Here is an 18198-nt window from a genome sequence, read left to right on the forward strand (position 1 = left end):
AAGAAAGCGTTATGCACACCAACAAACAATTCCATTTGGTTTCGAAAAAAAAATGGTCAGCCAGATTGTGGCCACCTCAATGCCTATATATACAATGTACCTCAAAGAGCCGACCGATATCACTTCAACAACGTGGGAAATGTAATCCGATTTATGTGCTTTGTTATTTCTCGATTGTAGCAGATTTTGTTGGTATTGACGTTTGTTGGTAAGCCGTTCACATTTACTTCATCATGCTTTTTGAGTGCCTTCCCTTCTTAGCCCCTCCTTCAGTTATCTCTTTCTTTCCTTCTAGTGCCTTTTTCTTTATCTTTCCTCTCCTTCTGCAATCTTCTTCTTCTTTTCTTCGTACTCCGCCCGTTTACTGCTAATAATTATATTTGTGTAATGATTGGAGTGATTTTGGGAGTAAGAAATCTGATTATATACCTTATCAGTTTATTCATCGTGCATTGTTTTTTAAGGATCATTTTATTTCATTATACTTGGGGAATTAATATGTGATAATTTTAAAGATGTATGTGTAATATATCGTAAATTTTTAATGATGTATTAATGATTATGTTCAAAGACATTTTAAGTTTATTGTAATCAATTGTGTAACTGTGTTTTGAATCTATGTTTTGTCAGTTGCAGTTTATCTGTTAACTGTTATTTTTAAATGTTATGTATTTTTTATGTATGTTTTTATCCATTTGAAGGGACCTCATATAAAGCTTTTTTATAACTGACGAGGCTGCCATGGTTAAATAAAACTTGAAATAAATAAATGTTTAAAAAGGGAAGCCTTTCATCATTTTCATACGGAAATGCTGACAGTGACACTAACCAATCGATATATATGTTATTACTGAATTGTCATATTTGTCCCATGAAAACAATAAGACAAGTAACTTTATGATATCGTTTTCACTTGACTGGCTGTCTATCTTCGGACTCATATTTTGAATTTGGCGCAGAACCATCGCTATGAATGACTTTCACTAGATATTATAGTTTTGCGATCTAATTCAACATTCAATGTTCTTTTTGCTTGTGAAATAAATAAAATAAAATAAAAATAAAGTGTAATCATTGGTAATGGTAGATACTAATCACTTTGGGACAATCTGAATCAGAGGATCTAGCTTCTCTACCATCACTGACAACTTTATAACTTTGCAACAGTATCGGCACTATCTTAAGTGATCATTTTCATAGAAAAAAAATAGGTAAGTGAATAAATGATAAGTATTTTTAAATCATGAGGTGTTGGTGTTTTATTATAAGCCTAATTTGTTTAGAATTTCAAGTTCTTAATTACTCTTGTTTTGGTGACCTTCCCTGATAACTGAATTGTAGACACCCGTTTTTTGTGTCTCTTCCTTTCTTTGTTAGGCCTATCTTTAGCTTGTTTTCTTGCCTGTTCTGTCCTCGCTTGTCTTGTCATAGTCATTTTTTGTTTTTGTTTTTTCGCCTGACATCATGATATCAAAATTTTCATACATAAATTCCTTGACGGATCTTGAGATGCCCTCATCTCCTAGAGTAAGTCACAAATTTTACAATCTGTGATTTTCTTGTGAGTTCCTCTTTTCCATATAGAGTTACAAAATACATTTGCATTGCTTTGTTTATCTATAGATAAAAACCAAAGTTGAAATCATTGTAATATAAAATTCATATTTTGTTGAAACTTATGTGATTCGAAGTTCCTTATAATGTAATGTACTCTTGTAAGCATTATGTATATTGCTTGATATTACTTTTCATGAAAATTAAATTATTTGAATTGATTTGTATTGTTTTGAATTGTATTGAATTGAATTGAACTGAATTGAATTGAAGAGTTGAGTCGCCTCTACCTTTTGATTTGTCAATCCATCGACAAGATGATTAAGTTCAAATGCCGGAAGCAAAAATGGTAGCATTTTTTAATAGTTTTTTTTTCTTCTACCGTGAATGTGTCAATGAAGTGAAAAAAAAAGGAATTTTCTGTGTATGAATGTTTTACATGTATTTTTAGTTTTTCCAATAAATCAGTCTCATCTTCAAAAACATTAAAAGTTATGTTTTTTTTTTCCAAAATGTGTCTATACGTTGGGTTCTTTCCATTGCGTAGTGTTGAATAAATTTTCGACTTCGATATCTTTTGTTAAAACAATTATTTTCATTATTGATGTTATTGTTATTATTATGCAACTAATAACGCAGTATTGTTAGTATTCTAATTAATCGTTAATGGAAACATCATTCCAGAATTTCTGTCTTCAATGAAGAGAGGAAACTTATACCAAAAGTTGATATAAGTTTTTGTGGAGTTAAGGTAAGTATCAAATGTATCAGTATTGTGTATTTGTGTGTGGGGGGGGGTGGGGGGTTAATTTCTCACATGCATATACCCAATTGGCTGTTAAATCAGAATTCTAAGAGCATTTCACTAAACGGTGTGATTATGTCAGATACCATTTGCGATTTATCATGCAACATGGTCACGCAAAGCATTTATTCTTTAGTCTTTAATCATGTAATTTTCTCCGTATATTGATATGCATGTAATGAAGACAAATAAACAATGATTCGTCGTCATTGAAAACGTTTAAATATACACACGATGTGAGACGTGACTGTTTGCTCTTTTCTCTCTCTCTCTCCCTCTCTCTTTCTCTCACACTATTTCTTCATCTCTTTTACCCCTAACTCTCTCCCCCTCTATCTTCTGACATATGTAATATAATACAATATCATGTTTATGGAAACCATTTGAATACTCGTCATCCAATGTATACATTTCATTTTTATCATGGAACCTTTAACTAGCGTACAAAAATGTAACAGTGAATTTCAAATAAAAAACAGACATCTTGTGGTCAACAGAATTAAGTACAATTAACTGCATTGAAAATCACAAATGATATCCACTATCTTATTAAAATTACAAATGATTTTTACTATCACAAATGATACACACTAATAGTAAATACAAACTTTACGTTATTACCCAGGATATACAATCAATAACAAAACGTTTCCACTCCTCACATATAAGATACTAATTTCCATTTTACAATGCTGCTCAAACTTCATCAATACAGACAGACAGTAACATTTGCAAGGTTATACATAATCTCTTGTATTGAAAAAAAAATAAAATCAGTACCATTAAGCATGAAAAGCTTAATTCGCATTTCACTTCGAACAATCGAGATTGAAAACTGCATTAGAACGTTAACTTACACTACACAGCGGCAAACAGTAAACAACAGTTTTTCTCTCACTGCCCTCGGAGAAGAGATTTTCAGAGGATTAAATTGAATCATCTGTTGCATGATGGGTAATGTGCAGCGTTGCAGCTGCTGGAAAATTATATTCATCTTGAGGAATATCATTTTTTTTAAATGATGTGATGGCATCATTTGATTTGATTTGATTTGATTTGATTTGATTGGTTCCTGCATTATATCATTGCTCATGCAGATACATACACATTATGTCATACACATTGATGGTACCATACATATAAATGGATATACATAAACATTAATTGCTAACAAGGTAAGTTTCTTCATTACCTTTAGAATGTACAGCAATACAGTTTCTTCATTGCCTTTACATAGCCCCCATAGGCTACTACGCAATGACTAATGCACAATACTTCATAAAATTTCTCTCTTGTTTTAACCAGAGAAAAAGAAGGTGCATCCATTGGATCAAATTTACTGGTTTGTGGCGATGAACTAGCAATGACTATCTATATCGGGAGACAGTTTGTACATCCGTGTTGTGCAGTTAACCTTACCCGAGACCCATCCAATCTACCTGAGTTTTGACTAGTAGAATTGTTGCTTGTATCAATCCGGGGTTTATTTCCCATCGATTTGGCCAGTTCGTTGAATCGTGGGAGGTGGTAGACTTAGGCAAGATGAACTGTAACACTTCAGCTAAATTGATAAGATTTTTTTTTTTTTTTGGTATACTTGCCAAATTAATAAAAAAAACTAAGGGAAGAGCTAAGAGTTGTTACCATCAACATAATTTTTTCTCTCACCTTATTATCATTACCCTAATGTGCATTCTGGCACGATTCTTGCAACGTTTATGTACATGTAATATAAACAATTATTCCATCTTTACAAACTATATACGTACGTGTATAATTATGTATCCTTATGCATTTTGTAAATGAATAAAATTATGAAATAAAATGTACAAGTTTAGAATCTCATTACTTTCTTAATCTACGTGTGACTTCTTCTACGACTCTGTTCGCCTGATCCACCTTCTTAGGACTACCACACTGCAAAAAGTCCGGTGTTAAATAGTGAACACCGAGCTGGTGTTAAATTTTCGGTGCTCATTTATGGTGTTTAATTAACACCTACGGGTGTCATTTCCAAATTTTAAACTGTTTTTTGAAGAGTTTCTTAGTAACTGCACTTCTTTTTGATTTTTTATTTAAACAAGACGATCAAGAATTTTACATTAAAATACTAGATTTTTGAAAAAATGTGAAAATAGATTTACACCAAAGTATTAAACACCAGCTGGTGTGGTCCCTTATTGAAGCTGGACGGGTGTTAAACCATTGATATTAACACCAGCAAATATCAAATCAACACCATGTGGTGTCATTTTTTAATTAACACCATTACAGTGTCAAAATAACACCAGGTACAGTGTCAAATTAACACCACGAAGTGTCAGGTGAACACTTTTCAACACCATCACAGTGCATTTTTAACACCTGTGGGTGTGGTCCTTTATTGAAGTTTGATCGGTGTTAGATTTAACACCCGTAGTGTTAAATCTAACACCGATGTTTTTAAAGTGCATGGTAATGAATTACATGTCAGAGAAGGGAATGTTTTCTTAGTCGGACAATTCTTGGCTGATTAAAAGTTTTCAAAAATCGGAATGCAATGGTATTAATATACATATATCTGGTTACATTCATGCTGGGCAAGACTGCTAGCCCCATCAGATTACATGCAATGACATACATTTACAATTTACAATTCACATCACAATGATAACACACTGGAATATCTATAGATGACAGTTTTCGCCCTCTTGCAAGATCGGAAACGTAAATCATTGGACGTTACTACTGTTACAAATTACTAGTGACGACCGGCATAAAAAAAAGTGGTCAGAGCCAGAGAAATCACAAGTAACATAACTGCTTCTCACACTGTATATACGGTTAAAGCATAATATTACCATGCTTTTGTTTGTTTGATATAAGATAATATGTCTTACCCAGCTGCATTAAAAAAAGTAATAATAATGCATGGATTACAATGCTGATGACAAGGTTATGAACGATCACCTATCATACCTATTTAATATTACCACCACCCGTCATTGTTAGCTTCCCATTTGCTGGGGAATAGAGCACAAACTTCAACTTGTACACAGTTTTAAAAGACTGGCAAAATAGTTGCGGCGGCTAGCGGGACGAAAAGCTAAATAACGTCAACTCTCTCTTTAATAGTTAGGTTTCATAGCAGTCCTAATCACCAGTATCACGTCAATGATAGTCCCATATTGGAGCCCAAATGATAAGTCAATCCTCTATTGTAGTTTACAAAATATTGAAAGACCAGTTAGTGTGGGGAGGCCATCTTGACATTTAATAGTAAAATTTAATTCCAATACCTGTTTAAGTTGACTATAATAGGGACGGGTAGAATGAAAGAAACAAAATGGCAGAATCTCTGTTAAAATTATACAGGAAAAGAATAAAACAGTTATCGGTGTTGTTTTTCAAAATGCATGTATACATTCAAAAAACGTGCTCACAACTCGCTAGCGACATATTATAAATTTAGTTTTCTTTTGAAAAAATCCTTGAATCGACCAGGCTTTTGCTGCATTCCATCTCCTCCCTCCGTGTTTGCTTCTGGGGACGATACAGCCCCTGATGCATGCCGAACAAGATTGTCGTCGGCAAAGTCCAGAAGCTTGAGGAACACGTTGAGGAATTCTAGAGTTCTCACTTCAAGTTTTGGATCGTCCTCGTCCAGCCTCTCGGTGAAGTTTTCGACAAAGAAGAGTTTTTGATCCAAGGCACCTACTGCTTTGGCCTCATCCATGATGCTAACTTTCTTGCCTTCCGCTTCGGCATCGTCGCGGTGGGTTAACACTAGTACGGGGTGGCTTCCTACAATGGATGAGGCATACCAGTAGAGCTTACTCCCTTTATCCTATTCAGGTCTTTATCTCCTATACAATAATCATTGATGTCCTACATCATTTGTACACGAGGCAGTTAACAGTGGAAATGATGGAGCAACCACAATGCCATCAGGCAAGTTAGGCATTGCATGCAGTGGAGGTGGTTAACTAATCAGATGTTCCTTTTGAAAACGATTGATTTAAACGTCAACTGGCTTCTACGTCCACTAACGCTACCAAAAATGTTATACGCAATTGCTGCAAGACCACCTTTGTCAATCCGATGAATACTACAAATTTTGTTCTACTTTTGGTCCTATCACTGCGCCTGTAACTGATTTTAATTTTCATGATTATGATCATGATTTGCATGATACAGCAGTAAAGCCAAAGGAAAGAGTGATTGTAACAACGACTTTGACGCTAATTCCATCACAATTAAGAAAAAATGGCATGTGGCAAGAAAGAAAAGAAGTGCAGCAACTTATTACTTTAATTCAATGTTTCTTTAGCTAAGACTCTCGTTAGATCCCATAAACTGGAGAAAGCGTGACAAAATAAAAACCATCTAGGGCCTATATTATGTAAAATTGAATACACAAATGTTTTCGAAACACGTTACATGAAGTGCGATGTAACGATAAAAATCTATATCAGGGAAATAATTACTATGATATTGTATATTTCCAAGATTTGTACATATCTATAAATCTTCATTAGCATCAAAAATGAAATAAATGTACATTCCGTGCATTTTTGAATATTCTTGTAGTCCAGAAATAACTCATGTTGCTAAAAATAGATGGGCACCAATTCAAGCACTCCTGTGCTGTTTTGTTTAAAGACTGAAATGACGTATCTACTGCTCTTGTTGTTTGACTTGTAATCAAATGCCGAATTATCAATTGCAATCCAGTAGATTATAGCGTCAACAAAGTGCGAGGGTAGAACTTACCAAATTCCTTGCGATTCCTTGAAGTGAGCTCCGATAGAAAGTCCCTCACTGAAGCAATTGGCTGAAGAGAGCTAGTGTTCAAAGCAAGTAGTACGAAGATTAGCTACAGACTGACAACTCTGTAATAATAATCATGCAAAAGTATGGATCGGTAGAAGTTGTTAAGGGTGTATAATTCATTCTTCAAAATCTTTGTTTCTTCAATCAATCAAAAATGTTGGCTAGGTGATATAACTTGATGCCATGGAAACCTTTTTTTTTTAATGGGGTAGAATATGTTGACATAATGTAGGCCCATATCAAATATGGACTAAGATAACATGTACTCGACGCATTTGAACAGTATCGAAAGGTGCACTCTTTCAGAGTTGTTTAAGGTTAGAAAAATGCCACGACATAAATGCATTAATTGATTTTATGCAGTCTTTTGCTCATATTCTTATACAGACAGGATGTTTTACATAATTATTATGCTTGAAAATTATTTATATCCCCTCCGAGCATGTTGGAGTAAAATGATTCGATCATTTTTACAACTTCATATCATGTAAATATTGAATTTCATTTTGATGAAACAAACATTGCCTCTTCCACCTTCAATCACGAACTAGACGGCAAACATAATTAAAGAAACGAACGCCCATATAAAAAAAAATCCTTTATCAAAAGCCACATTGGGTTCTTTTAAATGTGTGAGTCATGCTATTTGAAATGACAAACGGTTGAATATCATTGTTCATTAATCTTTTTCAAACAATGAGTACACAACGATGACGCATTCCTTTATATGTATTATACCGGTATTAGGCAAAAAAAAATAACTGTAAGGAAATGTCATACTCACTTGTACACTAATATAAGGCAATGGACTCCTCTGCCTCCTTCATAGATCAGATATGTGAAAAAAATATATAAAAGAAGAATTATATTTCTATATTCCAAAGTGATATTACTGTATTATCCCCTGATCTATTCAATAGTTTGACTGTTCTAATTTATGGATTGTGAAAATGATGAATGAAGCATTGAGTCCTGGTTAAAAAGAAAGCAAGAAGTCACAAAAGACACAGGGATTATTTCAACCTATATGCTATATCCACATTTTGAATACATGATGTTAACATAATTTAATTCAGGGGGTGCGTCGGGTGCCAACCTCCTCCTCCCCCCCCCCCCCACCACACAAACCTTAGGAAATTTTCCCTTAATCCTTCATTTACTATGTTTATACAAAACTTATTAAAAACTTCATATTTGAAGACTTTAGTTTAAAGCACAGATATTGGTTCAATGATTCAAATTGTTGATAAATTCCCCTATTCACTTTTTCTGCTTTGATCCAATAATGATGAGATGACGTTATTCATGGACTTACGGAAGAACTGAAACAGGACATCAGCTTGCTTGGCACCAAGATCCTTCAATCCCTTGTTGTCCTCAACAATGATAAAGTCGGTCAGCTTGTATGGAGTGGTCTCCAGAGTAACTCCTCCTGTAGACATTTCGCCAGCAACCTCTATAGTATCGATAAAATTTCCTGCGAGATCACCAGAAAGAATATGTTAGTGCATTAAAGTATTCGAGTATTAAAGAAGATCCATATATTGTAGCAAGTTGTTCAATATTGCATCAAGTTGTTCATACTGCAGTACTGTGTTTATTATCATTCATTATTTATTTTTGCCCTCGTTTCCTGACTTATTCATCAGCAAGATTACGTTAAAACGGTTTGATGTATCATCCACAGGCAAGGAAGTCTAAGCAGCACTTAAAAGAAGTCATAATGCGTCAGAAGCTTAGGTCCTACTGGTCTTGAACCAGTACATAGAGGCACATTTTGCAGAATAAAATCTTTAAGAATATCTTCTCTATGACATAATAAAAAGAAATCATTTTTTTTTTTACTCGTGTTTAACTTTAAACTCAACTAAGACTTTTTATCAAGCTTCACATCCAACTGGACCCCATGGAAGACTAGCTTAGCATAGATGAATATTGTTTATCCAGGCATATCAGGTGATTAACAAACAAACAAACAAGCAAATTTACATCCAGTATATTAAAGGCCACAGTCCCACGGCATTTGTTTTTGAGCCGGGCAAGGATGCTACCTTTCAAAATGGCGGCGTAGACTCCAAGGCTTACAAATAATTTGTAAACCTTGAAGTCTACGCCGCCATTTTGGATGGTAGTTAAAGGGTGTGTACAGTTCTGGTCGAGGTGTAGATTTAGCTTTTAACATTTTGCGAGATATTCAGAAACCACTCTTTGAGATGTAAGGGGGAATGCAGTTCTAAGGGGTATCAAAAGTTTATTCGATGAAAATCGGTTTTGAAATGGCTGAGATATCCAAACACAAGGTGAAACAAAGAGATCCTAATAAAGTTGTGGCATGTCGCCTTTTATTATTAACACTTTTTGGGATATCTCAGCCATTTGAAAACCAATTTTTATCAAATAAATGTTGAATCCTTCTTAAAATTACATGCTCTTTCATATTTCAGAAGAGGCTTTTCATTATCTCACTTAGGAATGTTCAAAACATGAAACCCTACCTCAACCAGTACTGTGCAGTCCCTTTAAATTGTGGTACCAAGAGTCTCACTTACCACTGAGGGCATAGACCAGCGACCTTATGAATGAAGACTTCCCGGCTCCCAAAGGAGCAATAAATGAAATTTTAACCTGGCTTGGAAGTTGCACATCACCAGCTATATAGCGTGGGGAAAAAACCCCTGGTCTATAGTCTCTGATCTTCTTTCTCTTTTTCTCTGTGCAAGAGACAGGATGTAGATCAAAGAAAGAAGTTTTGGCTTGATTTTCTATCTCCAAGTACAATAACGAATAAAAACAACACGGTACAGAGATTATGCAAAAAAAAAACATACATATCTATGAAGATATTTTTAATTTCTTAGCACCATCATCTCTAAAATAAAGCAACATAAGGCATACTGATCTGTATTTGTATGCAAACAAAGGAGAAATCAAGGGACTGCCATCAAAGGCAGAGATTGATGTGGACAAGGCCCTATCATTATATGAAGAGTTTGTTTGCAAAAAAAAAGTCCATTTTTGAAGATTTTGAAGTATGGTCTCTGTCATAAAGTACAAAATGATACCTTTTAAATGATATATTGGTCACTACATATAAAGGTACATTTTTGAAGTTATGGTCAAAAGAAGCAAAAATTTTCTTATTATTCTCTTTATTTTTCTTGACCTTTAATGGCAAATATCTCCATTTGACAAATATGTACATGTATATATATATGTATATATATATATATATATATATATATATATATATATGTATAGGTATATATATATATATATATATATATATGTGTGTGTGTGTGTGTATATGTATACGTATATACAATCCCAATAAAGCTATATAAAACATACTATCAATTCTAACTGAAGGTATACCTAACACATACTCCTATTTAGAACAGTGACTGCGTGTTTCAAATGCAAAAACTCAACACTATTGACTACTATAGTAAACATGGTAAATAGAAGTGTAAGCGTGACAGTGTGTCGTGTGCGCAGGTGACAGTGTGTCGTGTGTGCAGGAGACAGTGCAAGCATATCTAAGGTGTAAGGTATGCGCTTGACCTAATGATACAATGTGCAAATAAATGCCCTGCAAGAAAGGACGAGAGGGAAGAGAAGAAATAAATCTGAAAGCATTTTGTTATGGTTCAGGGCTGACCAAGACTTGGAGAAAAAAGGAATAGGTTTATATAGTTATCAAGGCTAGTTATATCAGCTGGGTGTACATTATAATTTCGATAACAAAATTCTTTCTTACATTAGCAGTAACCACCCCCCCCCCCCAACACACACACACACACGCACACACACACACACACACACACATTCCGAGCAATGTATCGCCATAGCAAAAAATTGTGGCCGCGATGTTACAAAACCTGTTTCTTTTGAGACTTCCGCATCTTTTGACCCCAAATTTGCAACGCACGGGCATGTGATTCTATCAATGATATATTGCTTTGGCTGCCACGTTTGTTTGTTTGTCGTTGTTCTTTTGTTGTTGTTTTTTTTTCTCTCCTAAACATTTGACATGCGAGTCTTGTCGCCCCAGCGAGGATATACTGACAAAATAAACATATAGGGCCTAAACAGGATAAACATATTGTTCACTTAACTGAGAAGTTGCTGAAACGTACCTATTTCGGATTCCTTGGCAGATTTTAGAGGTGTTAGATCAGTAGCCGCTTCTTCTCTTCCTTCCTGCCTCTTTTTCTGTTTTCCTGAAATATACATACATTTCATATATTTCATTATATCATTCATATCCAAATAGGTTACTATTAGTACATACTCAGGAAGAATATATAATACATAATAAAATTATGTCTTGTTATTTGGTATATGTGTGTGTGTGTGTGTGTGTGTGTGTGTGCGTATTGGATGCGTCTGTGTTCTTAGTCTTCAATAAGTTAGATGTACTTTTAGATATTTTATACTCATTACTGTTCTGAAAATATCGGCAAGGTATTTCCTTTCTTCACCTATGGAAGCCATTGTACTGCATTTAACTTAATCGTTATCATTTAAACTTACTTCGAATAAGGATAAAGCCAAGTACGACGGTCACAATCAGCCCTACGAAGATGAGTGTCAGTACAGTTGCCATTACAACTGGCGTGGAACTACCACCAGGGAGATTTGAATCTTCTATAATGAAGAAGTCATAAAAATCAGAAACGGTAATGAAAACAAGACGATACTGTAACTGACAATGACATTATTATATGCTTTTTTTATGAGAGACTAAGCTCACTTTACATTTACAAACAAACCGAATTAAGACAGTGACAAAGTTAACTATGCTTGTGCAAAAAAAAAAAACAACAGAAGGATTAAAGCCTTGTTAATAAAATATTTATGTTTCATCGATACAGCTACTCAAGTTTATACAAATAGGATAAGATGTAGATTCCGTCGCCTTACAATCATCTATTTGCACCTCTGTTCACGTCTGTTTTTGGTTTGTGGCATGAATCGTAAAAGAGGGCACTGTATTCTTTGGTTCAAGTTTTTTTTTTTTAATATTATGTAATACTTTTTTTATTAGTGGTAATCACAACTTGAACAAAATGAGTAAGTATCAAAGCGGTCTTGGCATAAGTATGAGGGACATTTTGTCGATAGAAATTGCAGTGATCTCTCTCCCCCTCTCTCTCTCTCTCTCTCTCTCTCGCTCTCTCTCTCTCTCTCTCTCTCTCTCTGGTGATCAAACAAAAGTAATAAATTCAAGATTTTGGTGGTCAAAAAAGGAAAGACTATGTACACTAACATGATGATTTTTTTTTAAAGTTTGTTGGCCCGACATCAACTTTAGTGGCCCTGATCAACCGGCCATCGCCAATGTAGAGCCCTTGATAGATTATTGTTATCACAAATGTCATTTAGAAGTAACGTTTTCTTAGTACTTTTTACAGTCTTAATCCACTATGAAGACAAAATGATGAATAGAGTTTAAAAGCCTTAGGCCAACATGTATCAACAAATTCTGATACGTCGCAATATTACACAATAACTTTCCTTTGAAACGACCGACAAGCGCGAAACGAATATACAAAATTAGAATAATAGCTAGATTTTTCGTTTTTTTTTTTTTTTAAATAAGCAAGACAATTTTGTTGAATACCTTCTGGTTCTTTGTGCAGTAAGACTGTCAGACGGGAAGTCCCTCTTACTGCTTCTCCTTTCGCTTGGCATAAAATCATCCGGTCTTGATTGATATCTAATCCAGAAATCTACGAAACAAATATCAAAATAATATGATCCCACTTTGATCATTTCTCCACTGATAAAGATAAAAGGCAATTGACTGATTACTATATTTGCTTTATAGCAAAGATGTGGTCCTAAATATATGAATGTTCCTCTTTTAAGATGTTTATTGTAATGTATAATTTTCATGCATATCAATCTGAGATAGAAACAATACATCCGTGTTGCATATGGAATGTTTGGTGTTAGATATACTACTTGGGGGTGATTAAGGGCAAATGCTACATTGTATAAAAAGACAGGAATTCACATATACATGTACACACACACGTTTATACATATTAGATATATATATATATATATATATATATATATATATATATATATATATTTATATATATATGCATACATATTTATAATATATCAACGATATTAATGTACTTAGAGAAATTCCAATTAAAAGCCTGCTTCTCACTGCAGTAACTCGAAACACAGTCACGAGTCCCGTCTTCGTATCCACCCTCTCATTTGTTTTCCCCGATCGTAGCATTTCGCCGGTGAGGGCGTCGGTCCATGTTAACTTCACTGCTGGCCGTACACCAACCACTTCGCATTTCAGCTGAATCGTTGGTTCGGATGGGTCGATGATGTACATACATTTGTCAGTACCGTTTTTCCGGCAGTTTTCGACTGTAATCGGGTTGAGCTCATCGGCAAGAGCTGCGATAGAGAAAATGGGCACAGATTGATGCATTTATTTTTAAGTGTTCCGAACACCCTAAAGAATGTTTGAATCACCCGCTGTTTCATTCTGCAAGAATCGAATCGGGTTTTGCTCGTTTCGTTGCAGTGTCAACTGTGGGAAAAAAAAGTCAGCGGGAACACATTTGCAGTTTTCTCCTTGTTCCTATAGCTTAAGATATAAAACTGGCATTGCGGTATCTTTACAAAACTATCATAATTATTTTCTAAACCTACTGTAGAAATCGGAACATATACACTAAAACTGCATTAATTCGCAAAAAAAAAAAAGGGAGAAGAATCCTTCCTGTGAAATTTTTCATGCGCGACTTCGAATGGGTAGCGTATACACATTTAGCTTGGTCGATCCGTGCAAGCTCCAGTGCTGTTTCCAACTAATGACTTCTCTGCATATTATCATAAATTAGATCTGAAGCCTTTTTCCAAATTTGGCGAGAAAGCGCTCTCAAACTGCTCTATGTATGTCATGTCAATTCTCAATATTATGTATATATAGTGGAGGACGAATGTTTTATATTAGAGGGTAAGGATTTGTCTAATAAAAATTGAAACCGTTTGAAATTTCATTTGTACTTGCAATACTTCTTTAAGGGCATCATCGCGACCATGTGCCGACTTGATGGCGACTTATCTCGCTTCAGTCGGGGAGGGTTCCATAGTTTGCTCCTGCGACAATTACTCCTGTCTTATTTTCTCCAAGGACTTAGGGTTTGGGTTAGAGTTGTGATAGGGTTTTATGTTTTCTTTGACTTGAGGACTATTTTTCGGGTTAAGGATTATGTTTGTGGGTAGAATGTATGTTTCGCTTAGCGTGCAGATATTTTGTGGGAGCAAACTTGTCGCAGGAGCGAGAATGTGTCACTGTCACGGAGACGTCCTCGACATCTCTTTCAGGCTGGCCTGGTCTCCAGGAGCCGCTAGAGAATCGAACATATTCGAATTTTACCTTGACTGCTTCCAGTGTCTATCTGGTCTCGGAGACGTCTTGGCAATATTTATTCTTTGCGACGTTTAATTCAATTCATTGTATTCAAAGGAAACAATTTCAAGGGCAATAAAGGAAACAATCTCAAGGGCGACGTCTCGGAAATCACCCTTGAGTCGCTTTCCTTTCTTTTTCATAGCGCCGTCATTTCTCTTTTACATTTTTTTTTCTATTTTTTTTTTTGTCTTTCGAGTCGCGCAAGTTCCTGTGACGTCTCTTCTTGTGAGATTACTTCGAGAGGGACGTTCCTTAAAAAGTGATAACCAGGAAAATAATAAGAGCTTCATTCCACCAAACTTTTCACGTAGTTGGTAATGTTTGTTTGGAAGACCCAGTAGCAGACGGGATAAGTTCTACAGTCTCTAAGTGACATTTTACTAAACCTCCTGAATTCTAATCAATATTGCAGTCACAGACAGTACTAGGCCTATATTTGACCTCAAATGGAATTCAGCTGCCCACATTGCTGAAAGTGAGTGAAGCTCAAATATTCATCAAAATTAGTGGGGAAAAATATAGAAATTTCAGCTGAACACATTAGTAAAGTATGAAGGAACTCGGACAATCCGTTCTCAGTCTCATTCTCATACTCTATATTTGACTTTCGTTATTATCTTTTAGTTCAACTGTGACCTCATTACTCTCTTTTTGTGTTACAGTTTGTATTATCCAGTGATGGAGCACTCTTTGATACAATATAGGCCCTATTAATACACTGACATCTTGAGAATTTTATTGTCGAGCTACAAACTATACGAGACCAGGCCGGGAGGTAGAAAGAGACTAAATGAATTGCAATATTGTAATAGAAAATGGAACGAGCCTTACCCACTACTCTGAGCTGAGTGTACCTCGTCATCTGATCGTCAAACCATCCAACACGACATGAATACGTGGTCTCATCTTGGACCGTCACGTTGTGTATCATCAGAGAAAAATCGGAGGTGATTTCGAACCTCGGTTCTGTCGTAGCTATGTCCTCTCCATTTATATTCTGCACCACGATTCTTGAAGCTTCATCAGGGGCGCCGGACGAAATGTGTTGATACCAGAAAACTGTGTAGGGTGGTCTTGAAATCTCACACGGGAGTTCCACCGATCGACCAAAATAGGCTGTTACAAACAGCTTAGTGCTGACTTGACCTTTGGTCGGTGGGGTGGGTGGAAAGGGAAAGGAATTCTTCATACTCAGTATATCATGCTGACTGTCAGTGTAAATTATGTAGGCCTATATTATGAATCTTTATCGGTTATCACTTACCCAAAGAATAAACTCGGTCTGTCTGAGAGATAAGATGAATAGGGAAACTAAAACTCGTGATCAAGAAGAGAGGGCTGATGGTAACGAAGTGCAAATAATAATGTGTTTATATAAGTGCAGAAGTGCAAATAATAATATAATAACTAAAACACTGATCAATTCAGTGCTTATTTACGTTGATGTAGGGCAATTTGTCAATCAGTTGCAGTTAACATATTGTTGTTGTTTTTTTCACTTTTGGAAGTTTGAAGGCAAGTTTTATATTAAAGGGAATGTCTAGTAACTGATCAGTGGGAATGAGAGGGAATGCTGGGGAATGGTTGTTCCAATTCTTGTGGGATTCATTTAAAAATACATTATATATATTGTTGTGTGAAAATTATTTGCGTCAGAATGGTCTCATATTCAAGTAATGTGCAGTTTCATGCAGTTTCCGTCACTGTACAGGCATGCTAACCTGGAACCATTAAACTGCACATTACTTGAATATGATACCATTCCAAAGCAAACAATTTTCACACAACAATAGATTATAATGTACTCTTCAATGAAAAAATTAGAACAATCATCCCCCAGCATTCCCACTGATCAGTTACTAGCCATCCCCTTTAATACAGAGTTGAAATGAGGTTTAAGTCATTTCTGTATCTCAAATGAATAAGAAATTGTGAGAGCATGACGTCGTCAGCTTGCAAATTTGAATATTCATAACGCATGGTCAAGAAGTGTCTTTCGGAAAATTTGTGAAATCAGAATGTCATAATTTTCTTATTTCTTATCCGATTTTCATCATTTTTTCTCTGTTCTGCAGGGATATTTTTTCTCTCCTTCTTATGAAACAGATAACATTTTGTTGGATTTCTTCTTTAATCAAAACCTAATTCGTGAAGGTTCTTTGATGAGCTTTAATCTCTCAGGACTTCACTAGATATCTCAAGATTTCACCTCATTGTCTCACTACCGTCCGATGCGTAGTATAAAATCTAAAACCTTTACGTAGAGGATGCTGCAAATTTCGGCTATAAAAGATACATTCTTGTCTGCAGGGAGGATTGGTGTTTGATTAGTTACTAACTTAGCATAAAACAGTTGGTACTGGGGTTAACAAGAGACAATAAGCGCCAAAACACATACTCATAATCTCACAATGCACTAAAATGTATGAATTATTCGCTTTGATGACCATGCTTTGTTCATATGCATGCTCGTTCATTCACGATAAATTGATTAACCCAACTCTGCATTGAGGGGCAGGAGCGAAATTTCTCCCAGTTTTCTGTTTAATTTTGAACTTACCTTCTGCAAACGACGTGATGGTCACCAGAAGGCAAAGCAAGAAAATATTCAAAGATAACATCGTCTTCTTCATAGGATATCATACAATTAATATGAAACAATATGTCGTATCGGAGCTGGGTGTGGATACGCTATATACAAAACGTGAGTCATGCGGGCCTACAACACTGCATGTGTGATGCAGTACGGGAAGTGTACTTCAGACTCTCCTGTCGTTAGTTCAAGGCTGACATTTTCTGCAATGTAGGTGCAGGGAATCGTACTTTGTACTTCTCCGATCATGTACTAGCACATTATGGATTAAGAGAAATTATAGTTTATATTTGCTGTTCAATGTCCATCGATGATAAATGCTTGCATTCTTTTAACTGTTGGTACACTTAGTTGGTACATAACAATTCTTAGTTGTAAATGCAGCCATGGGGTGGATACTAAATACAAATTTTGGTTAAAATATGACTTTTGTGACTTAGATATCTATGCTTTTTGTAGTAGGTGTTTGTTGTGTTCTTATTATTTTCATTATTGCTCGGTGTTATAATTATAATTATTATCATTACAATTATTATTAGTATTGTTATTATTATTATCATCGTCATCATTACTATCATAATTTTTTTAGGCGTGAGAGAAAAAGCTTGCCTGACATATGAATAGAAGAACCACCGAGACTGATATTTACGTGAAACTTGCAGGTATAGGTCTGACATCAATGCTCCTCAAACTTTGTGCATTATAAGGTTATTTTAAATGCTAAGTCAAATACTGTTTAGTAATTGGCTAAATGCAGTCACGTGATGGAGGCAAATTGGTTATGTTCTCCCATGGGAAAACATTTTCACGTAACAAATGACAAACGATACCAACTCATAACAGATGATGGTATTTGACTAACCCATATAATATAACAGATGATGACTTTTGTTCTCGGGAACATGTACCAAACGTTCCACCCTAAGGGTTTGAAATGCTATTTCGAGAGGCTATAAGTCCTTCGACGTCGTCTCGGGACTT

The 18198-nt window shown here is 35.3% G+C and overlaps 1 protein-coding gene across 1 annotated transcript; it reads right to left on the bottom strand.

Moving 5' to 3' along the window:
- Positions 1–5798: 5798 nt before the first annotated feature.
- On the bottom strand, positions 5799–17245 carry LOC140229790 (uncharacterized). Its single transcript, XM_072310024.1, has 8 exons — positions 17185–17245; positions 15456–15779; positions 13356–13600; positions 12795–12903; positions 11705–11818; positions 9721–9882; positions 8487–8648; positions 5799–6142 (listed from the first exon to the last, which is right to left on the bottom strand). Exons 1-8 carry the CDS (start codon positions 17243–17245, stop codon positions 5799–5801), a joined length of 1521 nt encoding a protein of 506 aa, XP_072166125.1.
- Positions 17246–18198: the final 953 nt, after the last annotated feature.

The sequence above is a fragment of the Diadema setosum genome, chromosome 6 (genome assembly GCF_964275005.1).
Source record: "Diadema setosum chromosome 6, eeDiaSeto1, whole genome shotgun sequence".
NCBI lineage: Eukaryota > Metazoa > Echinodermata > Echinoidea > Diadematoida > Diadematidae > Diadema > Diadema setosum.

What these genes read in the sequence shown, in the direction of transcription:
- LOC140229790 (XM_072310024.1), bottom strand. Translation starts at nt 17,245, where the DNA reads ATGTTATCTTTGAATATTTTCTTGCTTTGCCTTCTGGTGACCATCACG. An exon ending in CATCACGTCGTTTGCAGAAG is followed by an intron (nt 15,780 to 17,184) that starts GTAAGTTCAAAA and finishes CACCCACCCCAC; the next exon opens with CGACCAAAGGTCAAGTCAGC. An exon ending in CACTCAGCTCAGAGTAGTGG is followed by an intron (nt 13,601 to 15,455) that starts GTAAGGCTCGTT and finishes TCTCTATCGCAG; the next exon opens with CTCTTGCCGATGAGCTCAAC.